At 43.6% G+C, this 27240-nt stretch overlaps 2 protein-coding genes across 13 annotated transcripts in view; both read right to left on the bottom strand.

Moving 5' to 3' along the window:
• prr36b (proline rich 36b) overlaps positions 1-12041 on the bottom strand; it is a 39746-nt gene extending 27705 nt beyond the window's left edge. For 7 of the 12 annotated variants that reach the window (XM_052518933.1, XM_052518936.1, XM_052518937.1 and 4 more), the window contains exon 1: positions 11575-12040. The gene's annotated coding sequence lies outside the window, so the exon portion shown is untranslated. Of the gene's footprint in view, positions 1-11574 lie in introns of all 12 variants that reach the window. The other 5 variants (XM_052518934.1, XM_052518935.1, XM_052518938.1 and 2 more) reach the window with 3 other exon arrangements.
• Positions 12042-17681: 5640 nt separating this feature from the next.
• On the bottom strand, positions 17682-25278 carry LOC118384643 (mucolipin-1-like). The gene is made up of 14 exons (XM_052518943.1): positions 25059-25278; positions 24801-24962; positions 24460-24616; positions 23342-23423; positions 22991-23087; positions 22327-22438; positions 22063-22169; positions 20195-20344; positions 19963-20064; positions 19700-19822; positions 19359-19565; positions 18014-19126; positions 17884-17967; positions 17682-17837 (listed from the first exon to the last, which is right to left on the bottom strand). The coding sequence occupies exons 1-12, from the start codon at positions 25146-25148 to the stop codon at positions 18914-18916; spliced, it is 1602 nt and encodes a 533-aa protein (XP_052374903.1). The 5' UTR covers positions 25149-25278; the 3' UTR covers positions 17682-17837; positions 17884-17967; positions 18014-18913.
• Positions 25279-27240: the final 1962 nt, after the last annotated feature.

Below are 27240 nucleotides of genomic sequence, written 5' to 3'. Positions count from 1 at the left end.
TGTTGAAAAAGGAAATAGAGCTGTTGCACGGGAGCGAGTCGATGATAAGACGTTGGAAACAGCAGCGTGAGGAACTGACTCAGTGCAAAAAGACAACAAAAGCTTTCAGAGGGAAGAAAAGCAGATGGCCCGAACTAGAAAATGAGCTTGAAGACTGGGTCAACACACAGAGAGCAGACGGCCGAGGTGTTTCAACTGTGCAGATCCGACTGAAAGCCAAAACAATCGCCACCGCAATGAAGTTTGAGGATTTTAGAGGTGGACCAGCATGTTGTCTAAGATTTATGAGACGTAAAAGCCTGTCCATCAGGGTACGGACGAGTCTGTGTCAGCAGCTCCCTCCCGACTACGAGGAAAAAGTTTCAAACTTCTGCAAATTCAATGATGCAAAGATAGAGGAGCATTCCATCGGCCCGCACGACATCATAAATATGGATCAGGTTCCTCTGACGTTTTACCTGCCTCTCACTCGGTCCGTCAACAGGAAAGGCGAATCATCAGTCACGCTGAAAACAACTGGGCATGAAAAAAGGCACTTCACCTGTGTTCTGAGCTGCACGGCATCGGGAGAAAAGCTTCCACCGATGTTGATTTTTAAACGCATGACGATGCCAAAAGAAACATTCCAGAGAGGAATTGTTATGAAAGTCAACAAGAAAGGATGGATGACGGAAGGCCTAATGCATGAATGGCATACGGAGTGTTACGGCAAGCGACCGGGAGGATTCTTTCACAAGAACAAGGCATTGCTCGTGTTGGACAGCATGAGGGCCCACATAACAGATTCTGTGAAAGAAGCCATCAAGAGGACAAACTCAATTCCAGCTGTGATTCCTGGGGGCACAACAAAGTATTTGCAGCCACTCGACATCCGTGTAAATTGTGCATTTAAGATGGTGCTCCGTGTTCAGTGGGAGTCTTGGATGACAAGTGGGGAGAAATCCTTCACTAAAACGGGCCGCATGCGAAGAGCCACTTATGGTCAAGTCTGCCAGTGGGTCCTGACAGCGTGGTGCATTGTCAAAAAATCCACTATCATCAACGGGTTTCGAAAGGCTGGACTGCTGCGTGTTGTTGAGGGCAGTTCAGCTGGGAATTTGTCTCCGGATGAAAGTGACGAGAGCGGCAATGAAAACGATCCAACATTGGATTAAGCAATTCTGAGGCTATTCAACTCCGACACCGGAGGAGATGACTTCAGTGGTTTCAGTGCACAGGAAGAGGAAGATAGCAACCAATGACTTTCTTGGTAGGCTACTGTTTAATTTTAGTTACAAGCCGTGTTTCGTTAAAGCCTACTTATTTTTGTTACAAGCCGTGTTTCGTTTAAAGGCTGTGTAAAGTTCATTTGTTTCAATGTACCGGTAGGCACCTACGGCTTATAAACATGTGGTCCTTCTGTAGCTCAGTTGGTAGAGCATGGCGCATGTAACGCCAGGGTAGTGGGTTCGATTCCCGGGACCACCCATACGTAGAATGTATGCACACATGACTGTAAGTCGCTTTGGATAAAAGCGTCTGCTAAATGGCATATATTATTATATATTATGTGCGGCTTATTTATGTACAAAATACATGTTTGTTTTTTTATCAGTTGGTGCGGTTTATATTCAGGTGCGCTTAATAGTCCAGAAATTACGGTAGTTAACTAGTGATTATGATTGATTTATTGATTGTTTTTTTATAAGATAAGTGTAATGCTAGCTAGCAACTTACCTTGGCTTACTGCATTCGCGTAACAGGCAGGCTCCTCGTGGAGTGCAATGAGAGGCATGTGGTTAGAGAGTTGGACTAGTTAACTGTAAGGTTGCAAGATTGAATCCCTGAGCTGACAAGGTAAAAAATCTGTCGTTCTGCCCCTGAACAAGGCAGTTAACCCACCGTTCCTAGGCCGTCATTGAAAATAAGAATGCGTTCTTAACTGGCTTGCCTAGTTAAATAAAGAATAAATAAAAGGTGTAAAAAATATATATATTTTTTTTACATCGGCGTCCAAAAATACCGATTTCCGATTGTTATGAAAACTTGAAATCGGCCCTAATTACTTGGCCATTCCGATTAATCGGTCGACCTCTACTATCTACATCACATACCTTCGCTCCCGGACCCATCCGGTGAATATGCTGATCCCAAACACACACACACTACCCCCACTTTACCAGCATGCGTCACCCATCTCCCAGCCTCAGGAGACTCGGCCCCCTGGGGACAGAGAGATTAACACATGACAGAGCTTGTTAACCCTGAACAAAGAGATTTGCTAATCCTGTACGATCAGGCCGACTGTCCTCCAGCGCCGGGCCAGAGACTACCCACAGAGACAGAGAGCGCCCAGGACAGAGGCCTAGTGTGTCCCAGAAACCAAACAAAAAGACCTGGCTCCATCACAACAATGGAGAGACGGAGCCGACAACAAACAAGGTCCCAACAGCGCACAGTCTACCTACAGTAGACCACTGAGAGGAACAGCGGGGTGATGGTGATCTTGACCATGCCGATATTGATCGTGAGGGAGAAAGTGAGGATGTGGGCTACTCAGATTGTGAGAAGCGTCAGTGCATTAGAGAGGCAGACAGGGACCTGTTCTACTAATGGGGTCCCTTGCCTGGGGGTTACCCACCAGTGAGGCTGGTGTGGAGGGACTGAAGGAGAGGGTAATGTGTAACTTGAAGAGCAGGTCCTTCTCCATAATGGGCAATGTGCCCACTGACAGACTCCACTCAGGGGGTAAATGACATTAGGCCAGATAGAGCCAGCTGGTGGGTTGGATCGATAACACCAGACAGGATGGAGAGGAACAGGGCAGGCATCTGGACGGGACAGCAAATCATACCCTTGAGGCTCCAGCTCTCTAGCAGCCACTAACTACTGGAACTGACTCTGGCCATAAGAGGATTATGTCCTCCTCTTTGTAGCAGAGCAGGCACGTTCCAGATGGAATCTGATCCCTCGCAGGTTGTCAACACCACCAGGGCTAACCAGGGCTTATCATCAAAATAACAGCTAGGCTAACACCACATAAAACTCTACCTAGTCGTTACCCAGAAATTTACATGGTATTTGGGGCTTGGGTCAAAGGGCTTCTTAAATAGAAATTACAGGACAATAGCATTTCAAATGACTCAAAACACCTGACAAATCCCCCATTTCAACTCTCATAACTGTAGCCATATTTCTGTCATCGGGAACTTTAGGCACCCATGTCATGCCAGACTGGCTCATGGTGTAGACAGGCTGCCACAGCACTGACATAATGCTGAATGAATTGGGCAGAACAAAATGAAACACAACTGACAGTAAACAGGTGGAAACCATGGCAACACTTACAGTGCATTCGGAAAGTATTCAGACCCCTTTACTTCTTCCACATTTTGTTACGTTACAGCCTTATTCTAAAATTGATTAAATAGTCCCCCCCCCCTCATCAATCTACACACAATACCCCATAGTGACAAAACGAAAACAGTTTAAGAAATGTTTGCAAATTACAAATAAAAAACAGAAATACCTTATTTACACAAGTATTTAGACCCTCTGTTATAAGACTCGAAATTGAGCTCAGGAGCATCCTGTTTCCATTGATCATCCTTAAGATGTTTCTACAACTTTGAGTCCACCTGTGGTAAATGTAATTGACTGGACATGATTTGGAATGGCACACCTGTCTATATTAGGTCAGAGCAAAAACCAAGCAGGTCGAAGGAATTGTCCGTAGAGCTCCGAGACGGGATTGTGTTGAGGCACAGATTTGCAGAAGGGTACCAAAAAATGTCTGAAGCACAACAGTGGCCTCAATCATTCTTAAATAATTTCTTTCACTTACTTGCTGTGCTGTTTCATTGTTCATTTGTTCAGTCGTTTCATTCTCAACCAGGATTTCGATGGAACGGCGTTTGGGTCATTGCGTGTCGAAAAGGTAACACTATTTGACGTGTCAAATAAGCTTGTTGACCTATCAGGACCTGGATATGACTGCACGTCACATAATAATTTAACGGGTTCATTAATTGTTTACGTAGTTATTACACTATCACTCGTATTTCATATGTCACAACGATTCATCGATACATATGCTATGATGCTGGTAAAGTTGTCTCGCGCACCTACAGTGCTTGCATAAAAAAAGATAGCTAGCTCATGAATGCAAACAATGTTTTTACCCAAAAACATAGCAAAACGACAATCTGGTTCAGTAGCTATATAGTTAGCTAGCTGTATAGCTAGGTATCAGTCTACCCAGAGAATATTAGCGTCGTAGCTCTTATTGTGGGACTCTGAAATAACTGAATTGAGCCACATTCATTGTCAGCCTGTGTATTGAACACTATTCCCGAGGAAAAACAATACTGCGTGGATGTTTGAGTCTGATAACTCTGAGGGGGACGTTGGGAAAAAAATATCTTGGGTATTGAGTAGACTAATACCCCATTTCATTGATTCCCAATCCTGAGGTAAAGCTGTACAGTGCAATATGAATGTCAATACACACAATAGGCTGACTGGGGAGGTGATTTCTCACAGTCCTGCGATAAGAGACCATGCTAATATTTGCGTAAACTCTTCACAGTTGTGTTCTGTGGGTGTCACCGAATAGACGGATAACCCATTTCATTGATTCACATCCCAACTTTGTTTAACATTATGTAGTCTAAATATGGCATGATTCCCCCAATTGTAACCTTATGCATCACTTTCAAAAGAGGTACTTTTATTTTGAAGGCAAACTGCAAAATCCACTATTGTGCCTAATCATTATTGTGGCTTGCTTCACAATACATAACCTTTTCCGGTCAAGCCTCACTAGCCAGATGAAGCTAGCTGGCTGTTTGTAACCCTGTTGCCCAAAGCTAACATTAAGTAGCTGGCTAGCTATTTATTTTCATGAACTGAAGTTCAATTTGAATAGGTGAACAACAAGTGGCTACCTAGCGAATACTTACAAGGATTCCTAAATCATTGCTAAGAACAATGAAAATGACTGCAGTTTCTACTGGTCATTGTTTTCAGGCTGGTTGTATTGGTGCTAGGTACCAAGCTAAAGCTAGCTACCCCAGAAGTTGCGGTCGAACAAATAATGCTTTATTACCAACGCGGTATTGTAAACAATCGTTCATGGCCGGTATTTGCAGACTTTTTTGTACAGCTTTGACAGTGCTACTGATAGTAGTGGTGACGCTTGGCTTACACCTGCAAATTCAGAACACACAACCTTCTATAATAGAACTGTGTTATTTGACGTGTATCTTTTTTGATACGCAAAGACCCAAATGGCGTTCCATAGTATGTTGTGACGCTATTACTGTGCAACTCCGATAGGACAACATCTGAATAATAGCGCACTTGGTAGTATGTACTAGAGGTCGACCGATTAATCGGAATGGCCGATTAATTAGGGACGATTTCAAGTTTTCATAACAATCGGAAATCTGTATTTTTGGAGGCCGATTTTGCCGTTTTTTACATTATTTACAGAGGCAAGTCAGTTAAGAACACATTCTTATTTTCAATGACGGCCTAGGAACAGTGGGCTATCAAATCAAAATCAAAATGTATTTGTCACATACACATGGTTAGCAGATGTTAATGCGAGTGTAGAGAAATGCTTGTGCTTCTAGTTCCGACAATGCAGTGATAACCAACAAGTAATCTAACTAACAATTCCAAAACTACTGTCTTATACACAGTGTAAGGGGATAAAGAATATGTACATAAGGATATATGAATGAGTGATGGTACAGGGCAGCATACAGTAGATGGTATCGAGTACAGTATATACATATGAGATGAGTATGTAGACAAAGTAAACAAAGTGGCATAGTTAAAGTGGCTAGTGATACATGTATTACATAAGGATGCAGTCGATGATATAGAGTACAGTATATACGTATTATGCATATGAGATGAATAATGTAGGGTAAGTAACATTATATAAGGTAGCATTGTTTAAAGTGGCTAGTGATATATTTACATCATTTCCCATCAATTCCCATTATTAAAGTGGCTGGAGTTGGGTCACTGTCAATGACAGTGTGTTGGCAGCAGCCACTCAATGTTAGTGGTGGCTGTTTAACAGTCTGATGGCCTTGAGATAGAAGCTGTTTTTCAGTCTCTCGGTCCCAGCTTTGATGCACTTGTACTGACCTCGCATTCTGGATGATAGCGGGGTGAACAGGCAGTGGCTCGGGTGGTTGATGTCCTTGATGATCTTTATGGCCTTCCTGTAACATCGGGTGGTGTAAGTGTCCTGGAGGGCAGGTAGTTTGCCCCCGGAGTGTTGTGCAGACCTCACTACCCTCTGGAGAGCCTTACGGTTGAGGGCGGAGCAGTTGCCGTACCAGGCGGTGATACAGCCCGCCAGGATGCTCTCGATTGTGCATCTGTAGAAGGTTGTGAGTGCTTTTGGTGACAAGCCGAATTTCTTCAGCCTCCTGAGGTTGAAGAGGCGCTGCTGCGCCTTCTTCACGACGCTGTCAGTGTGAGTGGACCAATTCAGTTTGTCTGTGATGTGTATGCCGAGGAACTTAAAACTTGCTACCCTCTCCACTACTGTTCCATCGATGTGGATAGGGGGGTGTTCCCTCTGCTGTTTCCTGAAGTCCACAATCATCTCCTTAGTTTTGTTGACGTTGAGTGTGAGGTTATTTTCCTGGTTAACTGCCTTGTTCAGGGGCAGAACGACAGATTTTGACCTTGTCAGCTCAGGGATTCAATCTTGCAACCTTACGGTTAACTAGTCCAACACTCTAACCACCTGCCTCATGAGGAGCCTGCCTGTTACGCGAATGCAGTAAGAAGCCAAGGTAAGTTGCTAGCTAGCATTAAACTTATCTTGTAAAAAACAATCAATCAATCATAATCACTAGTTATAACTACACATGGTTGATGATATTACTAGTTTATCTAGCGTGTCCTGTGTTGCATATAATCGATGCGGTGCGCATTCACGAAAAAGGACTGTTGTTGCTCCAACGTGTACCTAACCAGAAACATCAAGGCCTTTCTTAAAATCAATACACAGAAGTATATATTTTTAAACCTGCATATTTAGCTAAAATAAATCCAGGTTAGCAGGCAATATTAACCAGGTGAAATTGTGTCACTTCTCTTGCGTTCATTGCATATAGAGTCAGAGTATATGCAACAGTTTGGGCCGCCTGGCTCTTTACGAACTAATTTGCCAGAATTTTACGTAATTATGACATAACATTGAAGGTTGTGCAATGTAACAGGAATATTTAGACTTATGGATGCCACCCGTTAGATAAAATATTTCTGTTTGTTATTATGTTATAATTAAGTCTATGATTTGATAGAGCAGTCTGACTGAGCGATGGTAGACACCACCAGCAGGCTCGTAAGCGTTCATTCAAACAGCACTTTTGTGTGTTTTGCCAGCAGCTCTTCGGAATGCTTGAAGCATTACGCTGTTTATGACTTCAAGCCTATCAACTCCCAAGATTAGGCAGGTGTAACCGATGTGAAATGGCTAGCTAGTTAGCGGGGGGCACGCTAATAGCGTTTCAAACGTCACTCACTCTGAGACTTGGAGTAGGTGTTCCCCTTGCTCTACACGGGTAACGCTGCTTCGAGGGTGGCTGTTGTCGATGTGTTCCTGGTTCGAGCCCAGGTAGGAGCGAGGAGAGGGATGGAAGCTATACTGTTACACTGGCAATACTAAAGTGCCTATAAGAACATCCAACAGTCAAAGGTATATGAAATACAAATGGTATAGAGAGAAATAGTCCTATAATTCCTATAATAACTACAACCTAAAACTTCTTACCTGGGAATATTGAAGACTCATGTTAAAAGGAACCACCAGCTTTGATATGTTCTCATGTTCTGAGCAAGGAACTTACACGTTAGCTTCCTTACATGGCACATATTGCACTTTTACTTTCTTCTCCAACACTTTGTTTTTGTATTATTTAAACCAAATTGAACATGTTTCATTATTTATTTGAGTCTAAATTGATTTTATTGATGTATTATATTAAGTTAAAATAAGTGTTCATTCAGTATTGTTGTAATAGTCATTATTACAAATAAAAAAATTTTTAAAGAATCTGACGATTTATCGGTATCGGCTTTGTTTTTGGGGTCCTCCAATAATCGGTATCGGCGTTGAAAAATCATAATCGGTCGACTTCTAGTATGTACCGGTGCTCAACCAGAGGGTGAAAGCCAACATCACGCTCGACAGAGAACTGTTAATTGTCAAAGGCAATGAATTGCATTATCCTGGCTTTAATGGATTTCGCCTTTGAGTTTACTCTTTCAAATGACTGCTCGATCCACACAGCATACATTGTGAGCTAGGTTGTTAGGAATTCTGTGTTGCACGTGTAGTGCAAAATGTTATGTGGCTTCATAATGTCATGTACCTAGGTTATATAGGTATGCACGTCAGCTTTGACATCCGTTTTGCACATCGGCGTTAAACTTTACATCGGGCCGATACCGATGTTGCCATTTTTATCTAATTAGATTTACTTATATATATCGTTCATCCCTACTAGAAACCAGCAAGCCTTTAGTTTCTGACAGCATTAAAGATCATTTCTATGTTGAGTAGACGTTAAGACCATATCGCAGCCAGTCAGCAACCACAGCAATCCAGGCAAAATTGTGAAAGTGGTGAGGGAGGCATAGCAACAGTGTTCTGAACCATGTCCATTATCCAGCCTCCCACTGGAAGAATTCAGAGCCTCAACACAGAAAATGAATTACTGCAGCTGCTGGCATATATACCCTCAAAACTGCGCAGCAACTGTCAGGACTGACAACTGTGATACCACTGAGGCAGCTATCTTGGCTGGACCAATGTCCGTAGCAGAATTATCAGGCCTTTATCTGGAAAGTACACATTACAGTAATGACGACCATGGCAAACAATGGAGTGACACTACAGAAACCACTACTACAGTCCCAGGTCTGTGGTTAAAATAATCTCACGACTGCAGGCCAGTTGCCAGCTCTGACTTTACTCATAAGCGATGGTGACAGAAAGTGCCAAAGGTCATACAGTTCAACCCACTGAGCAATAAAAGTAGTAGAGACAGCATCCAAGATGGCCGAGTCATGGACCGTCTATATCCGAGTTGCATCCAGTTTAATCTGACTTCTATATGGGGCCGTCTATGGGAATTGTCTTTCTGGGCCGGACATCAGATAAACTGCAGTACCGAAGCAAGACTGTAGGCGCAGTCGAAAGTGTGCTTCCAGACCAGAACCCTGGGCCTTGGTTCAGCCTGAGAGGGATCTGGTGAGTAGGGGACCAGTCCAGGGCAGGCAGAGGACACACCAATTTGAATATGTACAGTTTGGGGACGTCACTGAATCAACCTATTTAGCCTACTACACCTGAGGGCAAGCAGAGGCACAAATTACTGTAGGCATCTCCCTGACAGCCCATGGCATAGGTCAGAGGAAGGGCAGAGCAAAGAGAACTGTAGGTCATCAAATCACTCCAGAATGCTATGGTATGAATTCCGCATGGAATTGCATCTCTTCTGATTGTAGACATCTAAGCTCTTATTTGGCCAACTGTTTCGGAAGGCTTACTAAAACATGTGCATGGCATTAAAGGAGAGACTTAAAATAGGTGTGACAGACAATGTAATAACCAAAATGCCTGCGGAGACATGAGTGGAGGAGGAATCCATTTTCAGCCTATTGTGAAAGTGAAGTGGCAAGGGGAATTTGGTACCAAATGTCACAATGCTGGCACATTGGTTGTTTTGCTAAAACAAGATAAAGGATATTGAACCCGAAATCTGTCTTATCATTCGATTCATAGACATGACAGATACATTTTTTTAAATGTAACAAGCCAGCAGCACTTGGGTAAAACAGGATCTACATTTAATTTCAAATTAATGCATTATGCCCATGTCTGAGCGTGTCTCTATCCCACTGCCTCATTCACTTGCTTGCTTTGTGAGTCAGCCATCGCTCATTAATGCACCAGAGGGTTGACTAGCATGTTGGAGCCTCTCTAAGCCAGACAAGTGCTCGCAATCACCCTGAGATGCAATTTATTCCTGAGTGGCATCAATACCTCATGACAGATCATTGCAGAATATTGACCTACCCATGCCCACTACCCCACCCTATAAGGCTCATTGTCATCCGAACATCAGGGGCAGCGGTTAGGCCCGTGGGCCATCTATAATGATTAGTTCTAAATGTATATGGTAGCTGCACGTTGAGGGTTTTGGAGACTAACATTATTCACCATTGTTCTTTTGGAGAGAGGAGTGTGGTCTGGTTGCATAGCATTAACACAAGCAAAAAACAGCTCGGAGTTCATAGCCTGAAGCCACAATGTTTGCCTATATGATAGAGTTTGAACAAATTGTGTTTTGTTGCATTGAGATTACAGTACTTGTAATGTCTCACGTTCTAATAATCATAAGAATTGGGTGAGTCGTCAAAGACTTCTCAACCTAATAAAGAATAGCACTTAAGCCATTCTACAAAAGTAGCCGATGCTATGTTCTCTGACTAATGCAAAAGACTAACAGAATTAGCCTAAATTGCCCAACATTTCGCCTAGGGCAAAGAACGAAGCCGTTCTCACTAGAGACCACTTGGCCGCACAGAACAATAGGCGTCAGCCATGGAGGATGAGAGAAGAAAAGTTGATATAATGAAGTGAATACGACGAATTGCTTTTGAGAAGGCAAATCATCCAAATGAATACACACAGATCCCTACCTAAAAGGAAGGCTGTTATTTTAGCCAGTTCATTCGTCGGTTAGCTAAATAGCTGGTGATCAATTTCAGCCATCGCACAGGGCTGCCACCGCCCCATCACCCCCTCCCGATTGCAATCGAATTCCGAATCTAAAACATCCTCTTTATTGCTTGAGCAGCTCACTGGCAGAAGGAAAATGCAACGATTCACTTGCTCCTATTCTCGTTTTTGTGCGATCCAACATACTCGCGTGGATAGTTCAGTTAGCAAGTAACCTATTTAGTTAGCTAGCATTTCAACAAAGCTTATTTGTATGGCGCCGTTTCCAATTCAAGTTGACGTTTATGTCATGAATCTTGCCCTCGAGGCATAACTGAGCGATTTCCGCTAGGTGAGCCAGCTGCAAAGTCATAATTGGCTTTACATGAAACAATCACGAAAACAAAAGTGTGCTTTTTGGTCTTAATTTATGGTTGGGACATTAGAGTTATCAGTGTGGTTAAGGTTAGGTTTCAAATTAGATTGTTTGACTGTGGTTGTGCCAGCTAGTGACCACTCTGCAGACCTGCCTCCAGAACAAGATTTCATGACGAAAAACGCTAACCTACCTTTGCAATAGGAAATCGTGAATTGGACTTGCAATGTCGACAAAGACATTCACCCACTATCTATATGATTATTAACCCATTGTTAACACATTATTAACCCACTCTAACTATCAAAATCGTAATATAAAAATTGTATATTTTAAGAAACGAAAAACATTTGTTAAACCATCACATCGTAACTTGCATTTGATATTTTCTGTGATTTAAGTGTAAATGTAGGTACACAGCTAACTAGCATGCTAACGCTCAACCAGTCTCTAGACTTACCAACGCAGTGTTGCTAGCTATAGCTTGATCTCCAGCTACGCCCAGTGTTTGACAATATCCTCCGACTCCTTTCAGAATCCTCGAATACAAAGTGTAACAAATTGGAAAATGAGACCGAACGAGATGAAAAACAGGCCAAAGTACAGCAGCCAGATTACCAAGAAACTTCTGTCGACCGCCGATTTCAGAAGTGATGCACGTCCCTTCCAAAGAAAGGAAAAGCGATTTGCAGTCCACGCAGACAATCTCTACTGGCCGGGACGGATGGACAGGCGGAGAGGGTTTTACCACGGCATTGCGCGCGGGGGTGAAATTGAAAGGGATGAATAGCCAAGTAACTCGACTTTCTCCAGCTCACAACCAATCACTACCCCGGCTGAGATTTATTCAAATGAGGAATGATGTCATCTCTCAAGGCACCCTACTTTCTTTCTTCCCATCCTTCCCAAATTGCACCGGTTGTCTCCCCCTTCCCGTATCCCTCCACCAGTTTTCCCGCGTCCCCTCCCTCCATGCCGGCTCCACGCTCGTCCTGCACACACCTCCTGCAGTTTCTTTTCTTTTCAACGGTGCATTCTCTCCACACAATGGTGGCATGTTAGGATTCTCCGTTGCTTCTGGACCACTGGATCCTGAGATTTCATCCACAAAGGGTACCACAGCATAGTCTGTCATATTTTTATTTTCTTTAGGTCTACTGCCATTTTAGCATGAAACAAACATCTTTATTGGTTCTACAAGGACTAAAATTGTCCTGCTGCACATACATAATGAATATTGATTGACACCTTTTATCCATAAACACTATCTTCACAAAGATATTAATAACACTAGGTTTATTGCAGTGGCACATTCTTTATTGTAAGGACAAGATATCTAATCTGTTGCAGACAAGCCCCCACACAGACGAGACCAAACATGTTTGACCTGTCAAAGAAGAGGCTGCCACTAAAATCACCAGTGCATAAAGATACACAATTGTATGTCAGATTGTAACAGAGTCAGAGACATGGCGGAATCGAAGGAGACAGAAACAAGATGCAGAGGGAATAGAAACAGAGGAAGGTTGAAGGAGCTGCCGCTGTCTGTAGTGTTTTTCCTCCAGACACAATTGTCTCCCTTTACTGATTGTGGGCGTTTTTTCATAGGCTTTGTCTGTGTGTGCCGCTCCTGTCTTCACACCAGACTTCTGAGACAGTCTCGGTGGGCATGCTGCCTGTCCGTCTACACTGCTGTTGTTCAGCTCTCCCAGTGAAGCCAGAGTTGTCCACATGAGCCAGGCTTTTGTGCCAGGGTCTGCGCTGGCTAGGCAGCATTGTGCTTCACATTCTGTCCCCTTCAGCTCTCACCCTATGGAATTCATCATAACACACACACACACACACACACACACACACACACACACACACACACACACACACACACACACACACACACACACACACACACACACACACACACACACACACACACTTCCCCAGGATGTTTACCTCGGTGAACAGTTTGCTCAATGGTGCGCTGACCTGTGTGGTAGTGTTATGGTTACACTGTCACTAGGCAATGTAAAGTAGCCTTGTGCTGCTACGCCTTTGTTGATATGCTAAGATTGATATCGCTTGTTTTGTATTCTATCATGCAATAACCCCAACTCCTGACAGCTCTTCTCGCACTTCTCTCTCAAAATGATCAGCAAAGGTAAACCCTCTGGCCCACACCTACACAATTAGTTACACGGCCTTGACTAACATGACATTCAATAAACAGACACACACACACACAAACACAAACCAGTCAAACAGACCAAAGCAGACAGTAGAAATGTAGTGAAGGAAATGTATTGTGAGGGAAGCAGAGAAGTAGAAACATAGAAAAAACACTAAACAGAGGTACTCCACACACTCAAGAACTACCACACAAAGTAAAGAGAGGGAGAGAAAAAACAGAGAAAGGCAAGGAAAAGAGGGTGGGAGTCTGGGGGTCCTATACTAGGTTCGACCTGCCAGAGATGGACGTATTGGCTTGGTGAAACAGGCACAACAAAGAGAGGAAGTTTTTTCCCCACACAGGCTGTGGTGCGCTGCAGTGGAGACAGGAAGGGGCAGGGCAGTGTACTCGCCACCTAGTTCCCCTGTTATTTATCTCATTGTTGTTTCCCCTTGGCCAGCAGGCCAGCTGGGGCAACGCAGCACAAAAGAACTGGCGCACACTCAGCCAAGCCTCTGGATGTTGTTGTGCTAACTTTGACAAGGAATACACACTAACACCTGCGAACAGACACACACACAAGCTTGAATGCTGTAATACAGACTGTTCTCATATCAGTCAAATCACACAAAGGAGGAAGCAGGTATTGTGCAAAAAAAAAGAAGAAAGGGAGACACCCATCTTATCAGACATAGTCAATATCCTTGAAGGAAATTCACAGACACGTGTTTCTGGTCGAGAAATGGACTTAGAATATCTAGGACGTAAACATTACAACACGGCACACAGTACATGGTAGCCTGTTCATCATTACATGCTATTGACGTAGCACGCGCTCCAGCAGGTGTATCTCACTGATCATCCCTAAAGCCAAAACCTCATTTGGCCGCCTTTCCTTCCAGTTCTCTGCTGCCTGCGACTGGAACGAATTGCAAAAATCACTGAAGTTGGAGACTTTTATCTCCCTCACCAACTTTAAACATCTGCTATCTGAGCAGCTAACCGATCGCTGCAGCTGTACATAGTACATCGGTATATAGCCCACCCAATTTACCTACCTCATCCCCATACTGTTTTTATTTGATTTACTTTTCTGCTCTTTTGCACACCAGTATCTCTACCTGCACATGTTCATCTGATCATTTATCACTCCAGTGTTAATCTGCTAAATTGTAATTATTCACTCCTATGGCCACTTTATTGCCTACCTCCAAATGCCTTTTGCACACCATGTATATAGATTCTTTTTTTCTACTATGTTATTGACTTGTTTACTGTTTATTGTTTACTCCATGTGTAACTCTGTGTTGTTGTCTGTTTACACTGCTATGCTTTATCTTGGCCAGGTCGCAGTTGCAAATGAGAACTTGTTCTCAACTAGCCTACCTGGGTTAAATAAAGGCGAAATCAAATAAATACATGAAAATGCCTCTGAATACCATGTTCACAAGTTAGCACACGCCAGCAGTGCACCTGCTTCTGTTCTGTGTGAGCATGGGCTCCCAGGAGAACAGAACGTGCCAACACGGCATTACATTAACATGTTGCGTACCAACACACTTGAAGAACATGTAACAGAAAATCAGCACTGACTATATACTGACGACTACAGTCAATTATAACCTAATCTCACTGCGACATGCTGACTTAAACGTTTATGTTAAAACAAAATGTCATAATAGAACATTTCAGATAAACAAAAATTGCTGTATCATACAACTGTATTATGCACACAGCCTAGTAAAATCCACAACTCATGTTATCACCTAGTTTCACACTAAAATAGAGGAGGCCTCGTGTCTCATGCAGCTAGCATTAGAGGACTTTCTGTTTAATTGGTATTGTTACTCTGAAACCTGATGATGTCCAGGCAGGCCAGTTTCTGGTTGATGGGTTAGTGGGAGTGCTTCCCAGCCCTTTCTGGCTGCATCCTGCTGTTAATAATGCATGCTGCTACTAAGGGAATCAGACAGGGGCTCCTCTCCACTATACCACTCAGACGAAGCTACATAAGCACTGACTGTGCAGATCTCCGCACTGATCTTCCCTCCCCATCTTGACGTGTATTTTTTAATTATGTGCATTTATCTAGACTCACGTCAGCCATGTTATGTCCTTTCACCAGTGTCCTGGCGTGTAGTAAATGTTGGCCCCTTAAAAACAAGCTACTTTAAACTATTTACCTCTCATCCCCTTTGTTTCTGTTTTCTCTCCCTTCTTTATGGCCTAAGACAGCTATTGATTTCCTTTGACTGGCTGACTGGTAGAGGTTATGTAGAGTCAGACAAGAGGCTAGTTTCTCCCTCTAGTGGTGCCATCATACCACCACAGTCACAGGGGCACTGTACTGGGCAGGCAGTGGCATGAGAAGCGATGATGATCTGATCAAGTACAATTCACCATGAATCAATATACATAGAAAACGGTCTTAAAAGCAAGTTTGTCACATTACACTTCATAACAGGTCAAATCAAATTTTATTGGTCACATACACATGGTTAGCAGATGTTATTGGTCACATACACATGGTTAGCAGATGTTAATGTGAGTGTAGCAAAATGCTTGTGCTTCTAGTTCTGACAGTGCAGCAATATCTAACAAGTAATCCAACAATTTCACAACTATCTTATACACACAAGTGTAAAGGGATGAATAAGAATATGTACATATAAATATATGGATGAGCGATGGCCGTGCAGCTTAGGCAAGATGCAGTAGATGGTATAGAGTACAGTATATACATATGAGATGAGTAATGTAGGGTATGTAAAACATTATTAAAGTGTGTAAACATTATTAAAGTGGCATTGTTTAAAGTGACTAGTGATACATTTATTACATCCAATTATTAGAGATTTGAGTCTGTATTGTTGGCAACAGCCACTCAATATTAGTGATGGCTGTTTAACAGTCTGATGGCCTTGAGATTGAAAAAACAGCTTCTGTCTTTCGGTTCCAGCTTTGATGCACCTGTACTGACCTCGCTTTCTGGATGACAGCGGGGTAAACAGGCAGTGGCTCGGGTGGTTGTTGTCCTTGATGATCTTTTTGGCCATCCTGTGACATCGGGTGGTGTAGGTGTTCTGGAGGGCAGGTAGTTTGCCCCCGGTGATGTGTTGTGCAGACCTCACTACCCTCTGGAGAGCAATGTGGTTGAGGGCGGAGCGGTTGCCGTACCAGGCGGTGATACAGCCCGACAGGATGCTCTCGATTGTGCATCTGTAAAAGTTTGCGAGTGTTTTTGGTGACAAGCCAAATTTCTTCAGCTTCCTGAGGTTGAAGAGGTTCTATTGCGCCTTCACCACACTGTCTGTGTGGGTGGGCCATTTCAGCTTGTCCATGATGTGTACGCCGAGGAACTTAAAACTTTCCACCTTCTCCACTACTGTCCCATCGATGTGGATAGGGGGCTGCTCCCTTTGCTGGTTCCTGAAGTCCACACTCATCTCGTTTGTTTTGTTGCCGTTGAGTGTGAGGTTATTTTCCTGACACCACACTCCGAGGGCCCTCACCTTCTCGCTGTAGGCAGTCTCGTCATTGCTGGCGATCAAGCCTATCACTGTAGTGTCATCTGCAAACTTGATGATCGAGTTGGAGGCGTCATGGGTGAACAGGGAGTACAGGAGAGGGCTCAGAACGCACCCTTGTGGGGCCCCAGTGTTGAGGATCAGAGGGGTGGAGATGTTTCCTACCCGCACCACCTGGGGGCAGCCCGTCAAGTGCAGGACCCAGTTGCACAGGGCGGGGTCGAAACCCAGTGTCTCGAGCTTAATGACGAGTTTGGAGGGTACTATGGCCTTAAATGCTGAGCTGTAGTCGATGAACAGCATTCTTACATAGGTATTCCTCTTTTCCAGATGGGTTAGGGCAGTGTGCAGTGTGATTGCGTCACCTGTGGACCTATTGGGGCGGTAAGCAAATTGGAGTGGGTCTAGGGTATCAGGTAGGGTGGAGGTGATATGATCCTTGACTCATCTCTCAAAGCACTTCATGATGACAGAAGTGATTTAGCTCAGTTACCTTAGATTTCTTGGGAACAGGAACTATGGTGGCCCTCTTGAAGCATGTGGGCACAGCAGACTGGGATAGGGATTGATTGAATATGTCGAGCACTGAGGTCGAGCACTCAACCGGTATAATTAACAAAAGGAAATGGTTGTTCTGCCTCAGTGACCATGAAGAGGACTAAATGTAAAATGTCCTTGACGAGAGAGCAGAAAAACAGTAACATGGACCACATCACCAGAAAATAGGACTTCAGCTTGGTAGAAGTAAAAGAGCATGCTTTTCAATAGTTTTAATTGGAGGTGGTTTACTGGCAATAGACAGAAAGGAATGCAATGTACTGAATGAAAAGTGCATGAAACGAGAACGGCTCGAGAACGGCTTTTAAAAAAAGTAACAAAAAAATATGTACAAGCGAGACGCTCATCCAAAATGTAGACGTTGAGCAATTTGGCCATACTAAAATTATTAGTGATTATTAGTGACATGCAGCACAGTGGCGCAGCATGTCACGACTCATCGTATATGCATACCTGATCATTGTATATGCATACCTGATCATTCATTGTATATGCATACCTGATCATTGTATATGCATACCTGATCATTGTATATGCATACCTGATCATTGTATATGCATACCTGATCATTGTATATGCATACCTGATCATTGTATATGCATACCTGATCATTCATTGTATATGCATACCTGATCATTGTATATGCATACCTGATCATTGTATATGCATACCTGATCATTTCAAGCAAGATAAAATGTACTAAGTAAAAACATTCAAAGAATGGAGAAAAAATTTACATTTCTGGTCACCAACACATACTTGAATAAATATTTTTTGGAAAACATGTAATGGAAGAACAACTTCACCAGAAACAGTGCACTCTGGGTAGGCATCAATGATTTCTCTATTTGTCCAACTCTTCCCTTCCTTTTGATCGCTTACAAATCTTCATACATATTGATGACTAACTATGGCTGCAGGTCCTGTCCTTGAACATGTCGTCATCCCATCCAGAGGAGGAGAAGGGAATAAAGGACCAAAGAGTGAGTAGCCTTCCCTAAAAATACAGTACATAACGGTGTGCACGTTTAAGCCTGTCTGTTTGTGTGCGTCTCTGTCATAAACATAATTCAGAGGACAATCATAACGTTCAGGGCCCCCAGGCACAGTAAAGCACAATTAAACCATTGCCGTCCTTCAGTCATAGGGTCATAGGGTCATGCAGACCCAATTCAACAAAGGCTTATCAACAATATAAATCAAAACTGCAGCATAAATACAACTCATATTAAGTAAAACATTCAGATATACAGTATGTTGTGCAAAATCAGTTCTCTCTGAAAGGACAGCTAGCTATATTGCTGTATTACAGTCATGAATTAGCTAGCAGAATGTGCTAGCCATATGAATGTAACTTGTTAGCTATAAAAACCCAATGAATTGGCGTGTTAAATATTAATGTGCAATCTACAACAGTTAGTAACATACTGTACCAGTCTGAATTTAAATGCACCGACGTGGCACATCCTACAGAGGACAGTGTAGTCTAAGGTCATATCACCTAGAAGACATCCTCCCACTGGTGGATGTGAAATGGAGAATTGAACAATTTATGTCAATGGAATTGAGATTACAAAAACATCAAACCCTGAATCACACACACACACACACACACACACACACACACACACACACACACACCAGCAGAGGAATGAACAGGAGGATGCCTCTGGGCCACTGAACTTTCCAGAGCAAGGTGTATCAGTACACTCTGCTATGAAAGCATGCAGGTCTGTGATGTGCATCGGCTCCTGGGTTTGGGCCTGTAGAGAGACAGAGTGCTTTGATAAAACTACTGTAAAGAATCCTCTTCCATCCTACTTCCTGTACATTGCACCCTTTTTCCCCATATGGCACTCATCAACACTCAATCTTTTATTGTAGTGTCACTAAATCATCTGTCCTGCATTTCCCCATTCACTCATTCCACCTGCCAACCCTCATCCTCCCCTTCTATCAGTCCCCTCATCCTTCATTCCTCCCCTCCCACAGTACCAGGATGGCATCGTAGGCTCCAGTGATGAGAGCAATGAAGAGGGAGAGCACCATGTAGATGAAGAGGGAGATGAAGGTGTAGAGGTAGACCTGGCTGAACACCCACACCAGCGTGCCACTCTTCTGCATCTCAGCAAACGTCACAAACATATCGTCCCCGTTGATCAGAGAAAACAGGCACTCTGAGACCATGGACAGAGAGCGGAACTGCGGGGACAGAGAGGTTGAGTTGGTGTATTAGAACACATTTATTTTTCACAGTTTTAGCAATTTGTGATATTTTTATTATTCATTAAGAATACACAAATACATGTGTGTGCATCCTGTCCATGATCAAATACCTTGGTATGGTAAGGACCCAGCACGATCCAGCCACAGAAGCAATAACCCAGGTATATGGCAGCTACACAGAGGCAGAAGCGGATTACATGAGGGAAGGCAGCCCGCAGCGTCACAATCAGGATCTGAGAATGAGGAAAAGAGAAAATGTAAGACTGATTTACACATGGAAAAAGAAAAAGAGGCGGCAAGTGACGCAAAATCTCCTCAGAAAGCCATTCAACTTAAATGTCAATGTGTGCATTTTTTTGTGTGACTCACTCACATTGTACTTCTGGAAGTAACTAAGGTAGCGGAGGACTCCCACCCACACCAGCAGAGTGGAGGTACCGAGCAAAATCCCACACACATCATACAATGACATGTTCTGAAGGACAGAGTCAATTAAATAATTTGTATTAATAATTATATTATTTGCTGTCTAATTCTAACAGTGGGGTGACTGGTGGAGGCCTGGAAAGATATGAAACTAAAAGCAATGCATTGTTCTGTATTACCTTGGACTCTATGCCAATCTTGATGAAGCTGCCGGTGATGGTGAGCAGGTCACTGCTGATGAGCAGGATGAACCAGCCATTAATGAACTCCATCCTGTCTGCCCAGCACACACTGTGATTCAGTCTGTGTCTGAAGAACTGGACATACTCCTGTCAGAAACACACAGAGACGGGACAGACAGATGAACAGAATATACCAGCGGTTCCCAAACTAGGTCGCCTGATATGGCCTTGCTGTCCCCAGTCCACCTGGTCGTGCTACAGTTTCAACTGTTCTGCCTGTGGCTAAGGAACCTTGACCTGTTCACCGTACGTGTTACCTTGTTCCAGATCTGCTGTTTTCGACTCTCTCGCTCTACCACACCTGCTGTCTCTAACTCAGAATGATCAGCTATGAAAAGCCAACTGACATTTACTCCGGAGGTGCTGACCTGTTGCACAACCACTGTGATTATTATTATTTGACCCTGCTGGTCATCTATGAACATTTTAACAACTTGGCCATGTACTGTTATAATCTCCACCTGGCACAGCCAGAAGAGGACTGGCCAGCCCTCAGAGCCTGGTTCCCCTCTAGGTTTCTTCCTAGGTTCCGGCCTTTCTTGGGATTTTTTCAACCGTGCTTCTACAACGGCATTGCTTGCCGTTTGTGGTTTTAGGCTGGGTTTCTGTATAGCACTTTGTGACATTGGCTAATGTAAAAAGGGCTTCATAAATACATTTGATTGATTGATATGAAAATGGGGTCGCAAGTTGACCTACTCATTCCAGGGTTTTTCTTTATTTTTACTATTTTCTACATTGTATAATAATAATGACGACATCAAAACTATGAAATAACACATATGGAATCATGTAGTAACCAAAAATGTGTTTTTTTTAAGTGTTAGACAAATCAGAATATCTTTTATATTTGAAATTCTTCAAAGTAGCAAGCCTTTGCCTTGACAGTTTTGAACACTCTTGGCCTTCTCTCAAGCAGCTTCATTAGGTAGTCACCTGGAATGCATTTCAATGAACAGGTGTGCATTGTTAAAAGTTAATTTGTGGAATTTCTTTCCTTCTTAATGCGTTTGAGCCAATCAGTTGTGTGGTGACAAGGTAGGGTGGTACACAGAAGATAGCCCTATTTGGTAAAAGACCAAGTCCATATTATGGCAAGAACAGCTCAACTACACAAAGAGAAACAGTCTATCATTACTTTAAGACATGAAGGTCAGTCAATGCGGAAAACGTCAAGAACTTTGAAAGTTTCTTCAAGTGCAGTCGCATAAACCATCAAGCACTATGATGAAACTGGCTCTCATGATGAAAGCCACAGGAAAAGACAGAGTTATCCCTGCTGCAGATGATAAATTCATTTGAGTTAACTGCACCTCAAAAATCGCAGCCCAAATAAATGCTTCACAGAACTCAAGTAAGAGACATCTCTGAACATTTGATGTTGAGGTGACTCCGTGAAATCAGGCCTTCATGGTCGAATTGCTGCAAAGAAACCACTACTGAAGGACATGAAAAAGAAGAAGTGACTTGCTTGGGCCAATAAACAAGCAATGGTGGAAATATGTCCTTTGGTCTGAGGAGTACAAATTTGAGATTTTTGGTTCCAGCTGTGTCTTTGTGAGACGCAGAGTAGGTGAACGGATGATCTCCACATGTGTGGTTCCAACCGTGAAGCATGGAGGTGGTGGTGTGGGGGTGCTTTGCTGGGGACACTGTGATTAATTTAGAATTCAAGGCAAACTTAACCAGCATGACTCCATAGCATTCTGCAGCGATGTGCCATCCCATTGTTGCATTTATATTTTTATTCAAATAATTACAATGTAACAACGTTTTAGACTTTTGGGGCTCAGCCTTGGTCTTACATGTTGTAGGATGACTCCTCTAAGGCTGGAGCGACCACACAGCAGCAGGGACAGCAGACACACTATGGCCACCAGCAAGTCAAAAGCCTCCCGTGCATAGTTCTCCGCTATTGGAGGAAGAAGAGAGAAGGGGTGTTTGAATTAATTAAGCTAGGGAGTGAAGGGAAGGAAGAGGCAAACAGCTACTAAGGAACAGCAGGAAAGAAGTGAATCAATCTCAAGCTTTACCTCCCCATCAAAAATGTCAGTACCCCCCCATCCCACGCTCTCTCACCATTATCCCCCACACGTTGGGGTCTTTGCACTTCTTGATGGAGGCATGGTTGAGCAGGCTGATCTTCACTCTGCCGCTGTGAGCCTTGTTATCCAGGACAACCTGACAGCAACCACAATACACACACTAAACGTAGCTACAACACAAACCCTGGCTTTATAACAGCTAAGATACAGTGGGCTGTCTAAGATACAGTGGGCTGTATGGGGCAGCAGTGCTTCCCATAGGAATTTTTTCAGCAGAGGTGGCAAAGTTGGGCGAAGGGGTGTGGCGTACTAGTGGGCATGGCCAATGGCGTGGTTTTAGAGGCCCTCCTCTTGGCTGCGGAGACAATTTTGCTGTTTTAAAGCTAATTTCCTCCAATTCTACATATTTCGCCATGGTTTATGCTGTGTTCTTATGCCATCGGAGTGACTCAAATTATAACAAAATCAGGGGGAGCCACATGCCATGACTGCCTAGTTTCTTTTTGGTGATTGTTAGTTCTCAAAGATGATCTTATTTTTAAATATATTGCGCCGTTATATATATTCTACATACATGATATCTGTATTTACACGCTTATGTTGACACTTAAAACATGTGTGGCGGCCACAATTGAAATGCATACAGGGGAAACTGGGCTGTTCAGGGGAAATTGGTAGGTAATTTCACCATAATAGCAAAGGTGTAGCAGTCAGGAATCCCATTGTTGATGATGGTCTGGATGTTTATTGCCTTCAGCTGGAACTGAATGGTCACATTGATCAGCCTGGAGACCAAGAAGAAGAAGACGAGAGACAAGATCCAGTAAGAGGAATGCATGTAATCTCAATAGAGAAGTGATATTACCCAGTAATGTTCCATGTTGATATGTAATGCTGAAACAACTCGAGTTACATAAGCATTACCATAAGCAATATATTAACATAAGGACTGACAAAATTACAAAAATGGGATTCAAAACCCTATGAGAAATTGCATGCAAGAATAAAAGGGGGAGAGGGAGCCCATTGTGTGTCTCACTTGTGAAACTGGAGAATGAAGTTCTTGTAGTCACTGTAATCAGGAGGAGGGGGGTCTGGTAGTGAGTCTACACCAATGCAATCTGAAAAAGACAGAAGGATGGAATAAAAGCAAGTTGAGAGGGAGTAGGAACAAAAACAGAAATCCAGAAGATTTATTTCCAGAACCATATACACGGAGTATACCAAACATTAGGAACAACTTCCTAATATTGTGATGCACCCCCCCCCCCCCCCCACCAGCTGTGTCACGTTGGCTGGATGTCCTTTGGGTGGTGGACCATTCTTGATACACACGGTAAACTGTTGAGCATGAAAAACCCAGCAGCGTTGCAGTTCTTGACACAAACCGGTGTGCTTGGCATCTACTACCATACCCCGTTCAAAGGCACTTCAATCTTTTGTCTTGCCCATTCACCCTCTGAATGGTACACATACACAATCCATTTATCCTCCCCTTCATCTACACTGCTTGAAGTGGATTAAACAAGTAACATCAATAAGAGATCATAGCTTCACCTGGATTCCCCCAGTCAGTCTGTCATGGAAAGAGCTGGTCTTCCTAATATTTTCTACACCCAGTGTACATTTGACACTTGCAAGTATTCTGTTATTCACTTTTTTTCCAAAGCCAATGGAAAATACTTTCACAACTTCAACATTTTGAAATACTAGGTTATCTTAACTACTTCTGTTTAGTTGCCAACCTTGACTCAACCGCTTTTGATAACATTTCAAACAATGGTCCGTTGCCAAAACACATAAAAAACAGTGTGCTAACTAACTAGCTTTGTGAAATCAGCAGGTGAATCGAATAGAAGACGTCCATTTGGCCAGCTTTCTATTATTTTGCTGATGTTAGTGGAAATAGCACTTATATGGTTAATGCTTTTATGGACAGGATCTATTCTCAGCACTGAAAGTAGGGCACGGTTAGAGGGCAAATCTTGCCATATGTGGAGCTTTGACTCACTAACAGTTACTTCCTAACGGGCCAAAGACAATTGGCAGTGGATTTTAAAAAAACAAGACCGACAGATTGATATGAAATACCTGGAGGGGGAATTTGATAGATAAATTAATGAACAGGGGAAAAAAAGGAGAATGCGGCCAGGGTACCGGTGATAACTTCGGGGTCGATGTCAAAGGTGTCGTTGATGGGGTCGATGATGCCCCTCTTGTAGTACCGCTGGCACAGAGAGAGGGCACTCCCATTCACAGCCTCACCCCACACATATGCATACCGCCCTAGTGATGTCTGTGGTAGAGCCAGGAACTGAGGAAAAGAAAATAGAAAGGATGATGAATGGAATAGGTAACATACAGTTATACTAATAGCAAGACAAGGAAGACAAAATATTATTTAAAAACACAAGGCTTTACATAGAACACAATGAGAGGGTTGAGAAGTCACTCATCTGCAGGTCTCCATTTAGTGTTGCGTACTGAGATACTAGTACCTGATCTACAGCATAATAAATATGGCTATAGAGTTCACTCTGTGTGTGGATTGCCATTGAAGAGCCATCCCGGTAGTCTTTAAGGAAAAGGTGTTTGAAGGATGCTGTGTTCTCTTCCTTGAATGTCACCACCATCTGGTTACTCAAGCCAAACAGGACTAACTAGAGAAGGGAGTGACAGGGGATTAAAAGTTAAAACAATGAAAATCAACAGAAGCCCATCATGAATACCAATTCTTCAGTTCAGTAAAGGCTAACCTGTACAGTGACAATGAGGATCTTGAGCAACTGCAGAACCAGTTTAAAGGGCTTGCGGTCCTTGGCGTGGTACTTGTCACAGGGGCTCATGAAAAAGTACTTGAGCTTCCTCCGCAGTGCCTCCTCCTCCTGTTGCCTGAGCTCTGAGCCTACCAGACCGGTGACCCGGGGGTTCTTGCCACTGAGGTCATCGGACCTGTAGCTGCTCACAGGCGAGAACAGCTCACAGGCGAGAAGCAGCTCACTGCTGCTACTTACATACAACATAGGGAAGGCCTATTTGAAAAGAGCACTCATAAGCTTGATATTGCTGCTGAAAAAGAGGAAGTGGGAAAGCGATGTGGTATAATTTTACTATAATTATGTAATTCAAGCATGCATTGGATCAGTAGGTATGATACAGCCCATTCAATAAGAAAGTAGAGACCCCTTGACTTTTCCCACATTGTTTTGTTAGCCTTATTCTAAAATTGATTAAATTGTTTTTTCCCCCTCAATCTACCCAAAATAACCCATATTGACAAAGCAAACACATTTTGTAAATGTTTTATTTTTTTTAAAATCCCATTTACATAAGTATTCCTCTATTCCAATTTAAGAATGATGGAGGCTATGGTGGTGTTCTTGGGGACCTTCAATGCTGCAGAAATGTTTTGGTACCCTTCCCCAGATCTATGCCTCGACACAAACCTGTCACGAGCTGTATGGACGATTCCTTCAGCCTGATTGCTTGATTTTTGCTCTGACATGAACTGCCAACTGTGGGACCATATATATATACTGGTGTGTCAAATCAATTTCATTTACCACAGGTGGACTCCGATCAAGTTGGAGAAGCAGGTCAAGGATGACCAATGGAAACAGGATGCACCTGAGCTCAATTTAAGTCTCATAGCAAAGGGTTTGAATAGTTATATATATAAGGTATCCATTTTTTTATAAACTGAAATACCTGTATTGGTTAATCTGACTAGTCTCATCACTGATTTGGGGCTATTTATTTCGGCATTTTCAGGGTTTTCAGGGCCCCGGGCAGCCGAGCGGAAATGGAGGAAAACTCGCCTCCCTGCGGACATGGCATCCTTTCACTCCCTCCTCTCTACATTTTCCTCCTCCGTCTCTGCTGCTAAAGCCATTTTCTACCACTCTAAATTCCAAGCATCTGCCTCTAACCCTAGGAAGCTCTTTGCCACCTTCTCCTCCCTCCTGAATCCTCCCCCCCCCTCCTCCTCCCTCTCTGCAGATGACTTCGTCAACCATTTTGAAAAGAAGGTCGACGACATCCGATCCTCGTTTGCTGAGTCAAACGGCACCGCTGGTTCTGCTCACACTGCCCTACCCTGTGCTCTGACCTCTTTCTCCCCTCTCTCTCCAGATGAAATCTCGCGTCTTGTGACGGCCGGCCGCCCAACAACCTGCCCGCTTGACCCTATCCCCTCCTCTCTTCTTCAGACCATTTCCGGAGACCTTCTCCCTTACCTCACCTCGCTCATCAACTCATCCCTGACCGCTGGCTACGTCCCTTCCGTCTTCAAGAGAGCGAGAGTTGCACCCCTTCTGAAAAAACCTACACTCGATCCCTCCGATGTCAACAACTACAGACCAGTATCCCTTCTTTCTTTTCTCTCCAAAACTCTTGAACGTGCCGTCCTTGGCCAGCTCTCCCGCTATCTCTCTCTGAATGACCTTCTTGATCCAAATCAGTCAGGTTTCAAGACTAGTCATTCAACTGAGACTGCTCTTCTCTGTATCACGGAGGCGCTCCGCACTGCTAAAGCTAACTCTCTCTCCTCTGCTCTCATCCTTCTAGACCTATCGGCTGCCTTCGATACTGTGAACCATCAGATCCTCCTCTCCACCCTCTCCGAGTTGGGCATCTCCGGCGCGGCCCACGCTTGGATTGCGTCCTACCTGACAGGTCGCTCCTACCAGGTGGCGTGGCGAGAATCTGTCTCCTCACCACGCGCTCTCACCACTGGTGTCCCCCAGGGCTCTGTTCTAGGCCCTCTCCTATTCTCGCTATACACCAAGTCACTTGGCTGTCATAACCTCACATGGTCTCTCCTATCATTGCTATGCAGACGACACACAATTAATCTTCTCCTTTCCCCCTTCTGATGACCAGGTGGCGAATCGCATCTCTGCATGTCTGGCAGACATATCAGTGTGGATGACGGATCAC

This window comes from Oncorhynchus keta, chromosome 5, assembly GCF_023373465.1.
Source record: "Oncorhynchus keta strain PuntledgeMale-10-30-2019 chromosome 5, Oket_V2, whole genome shotgun sequence".
In the NCBI taxonomy this organism is placed as follows: domain Eukaryota; kingdom Metazoa; phylum Chordata; class Actinopteri; order Salmoniformes; family Salmonidae; genus Oncorhynchus; species Oncorhynchus keta.
This window is presented reverse-complemented; position numbering and strand designations above follow the sequence as displayed.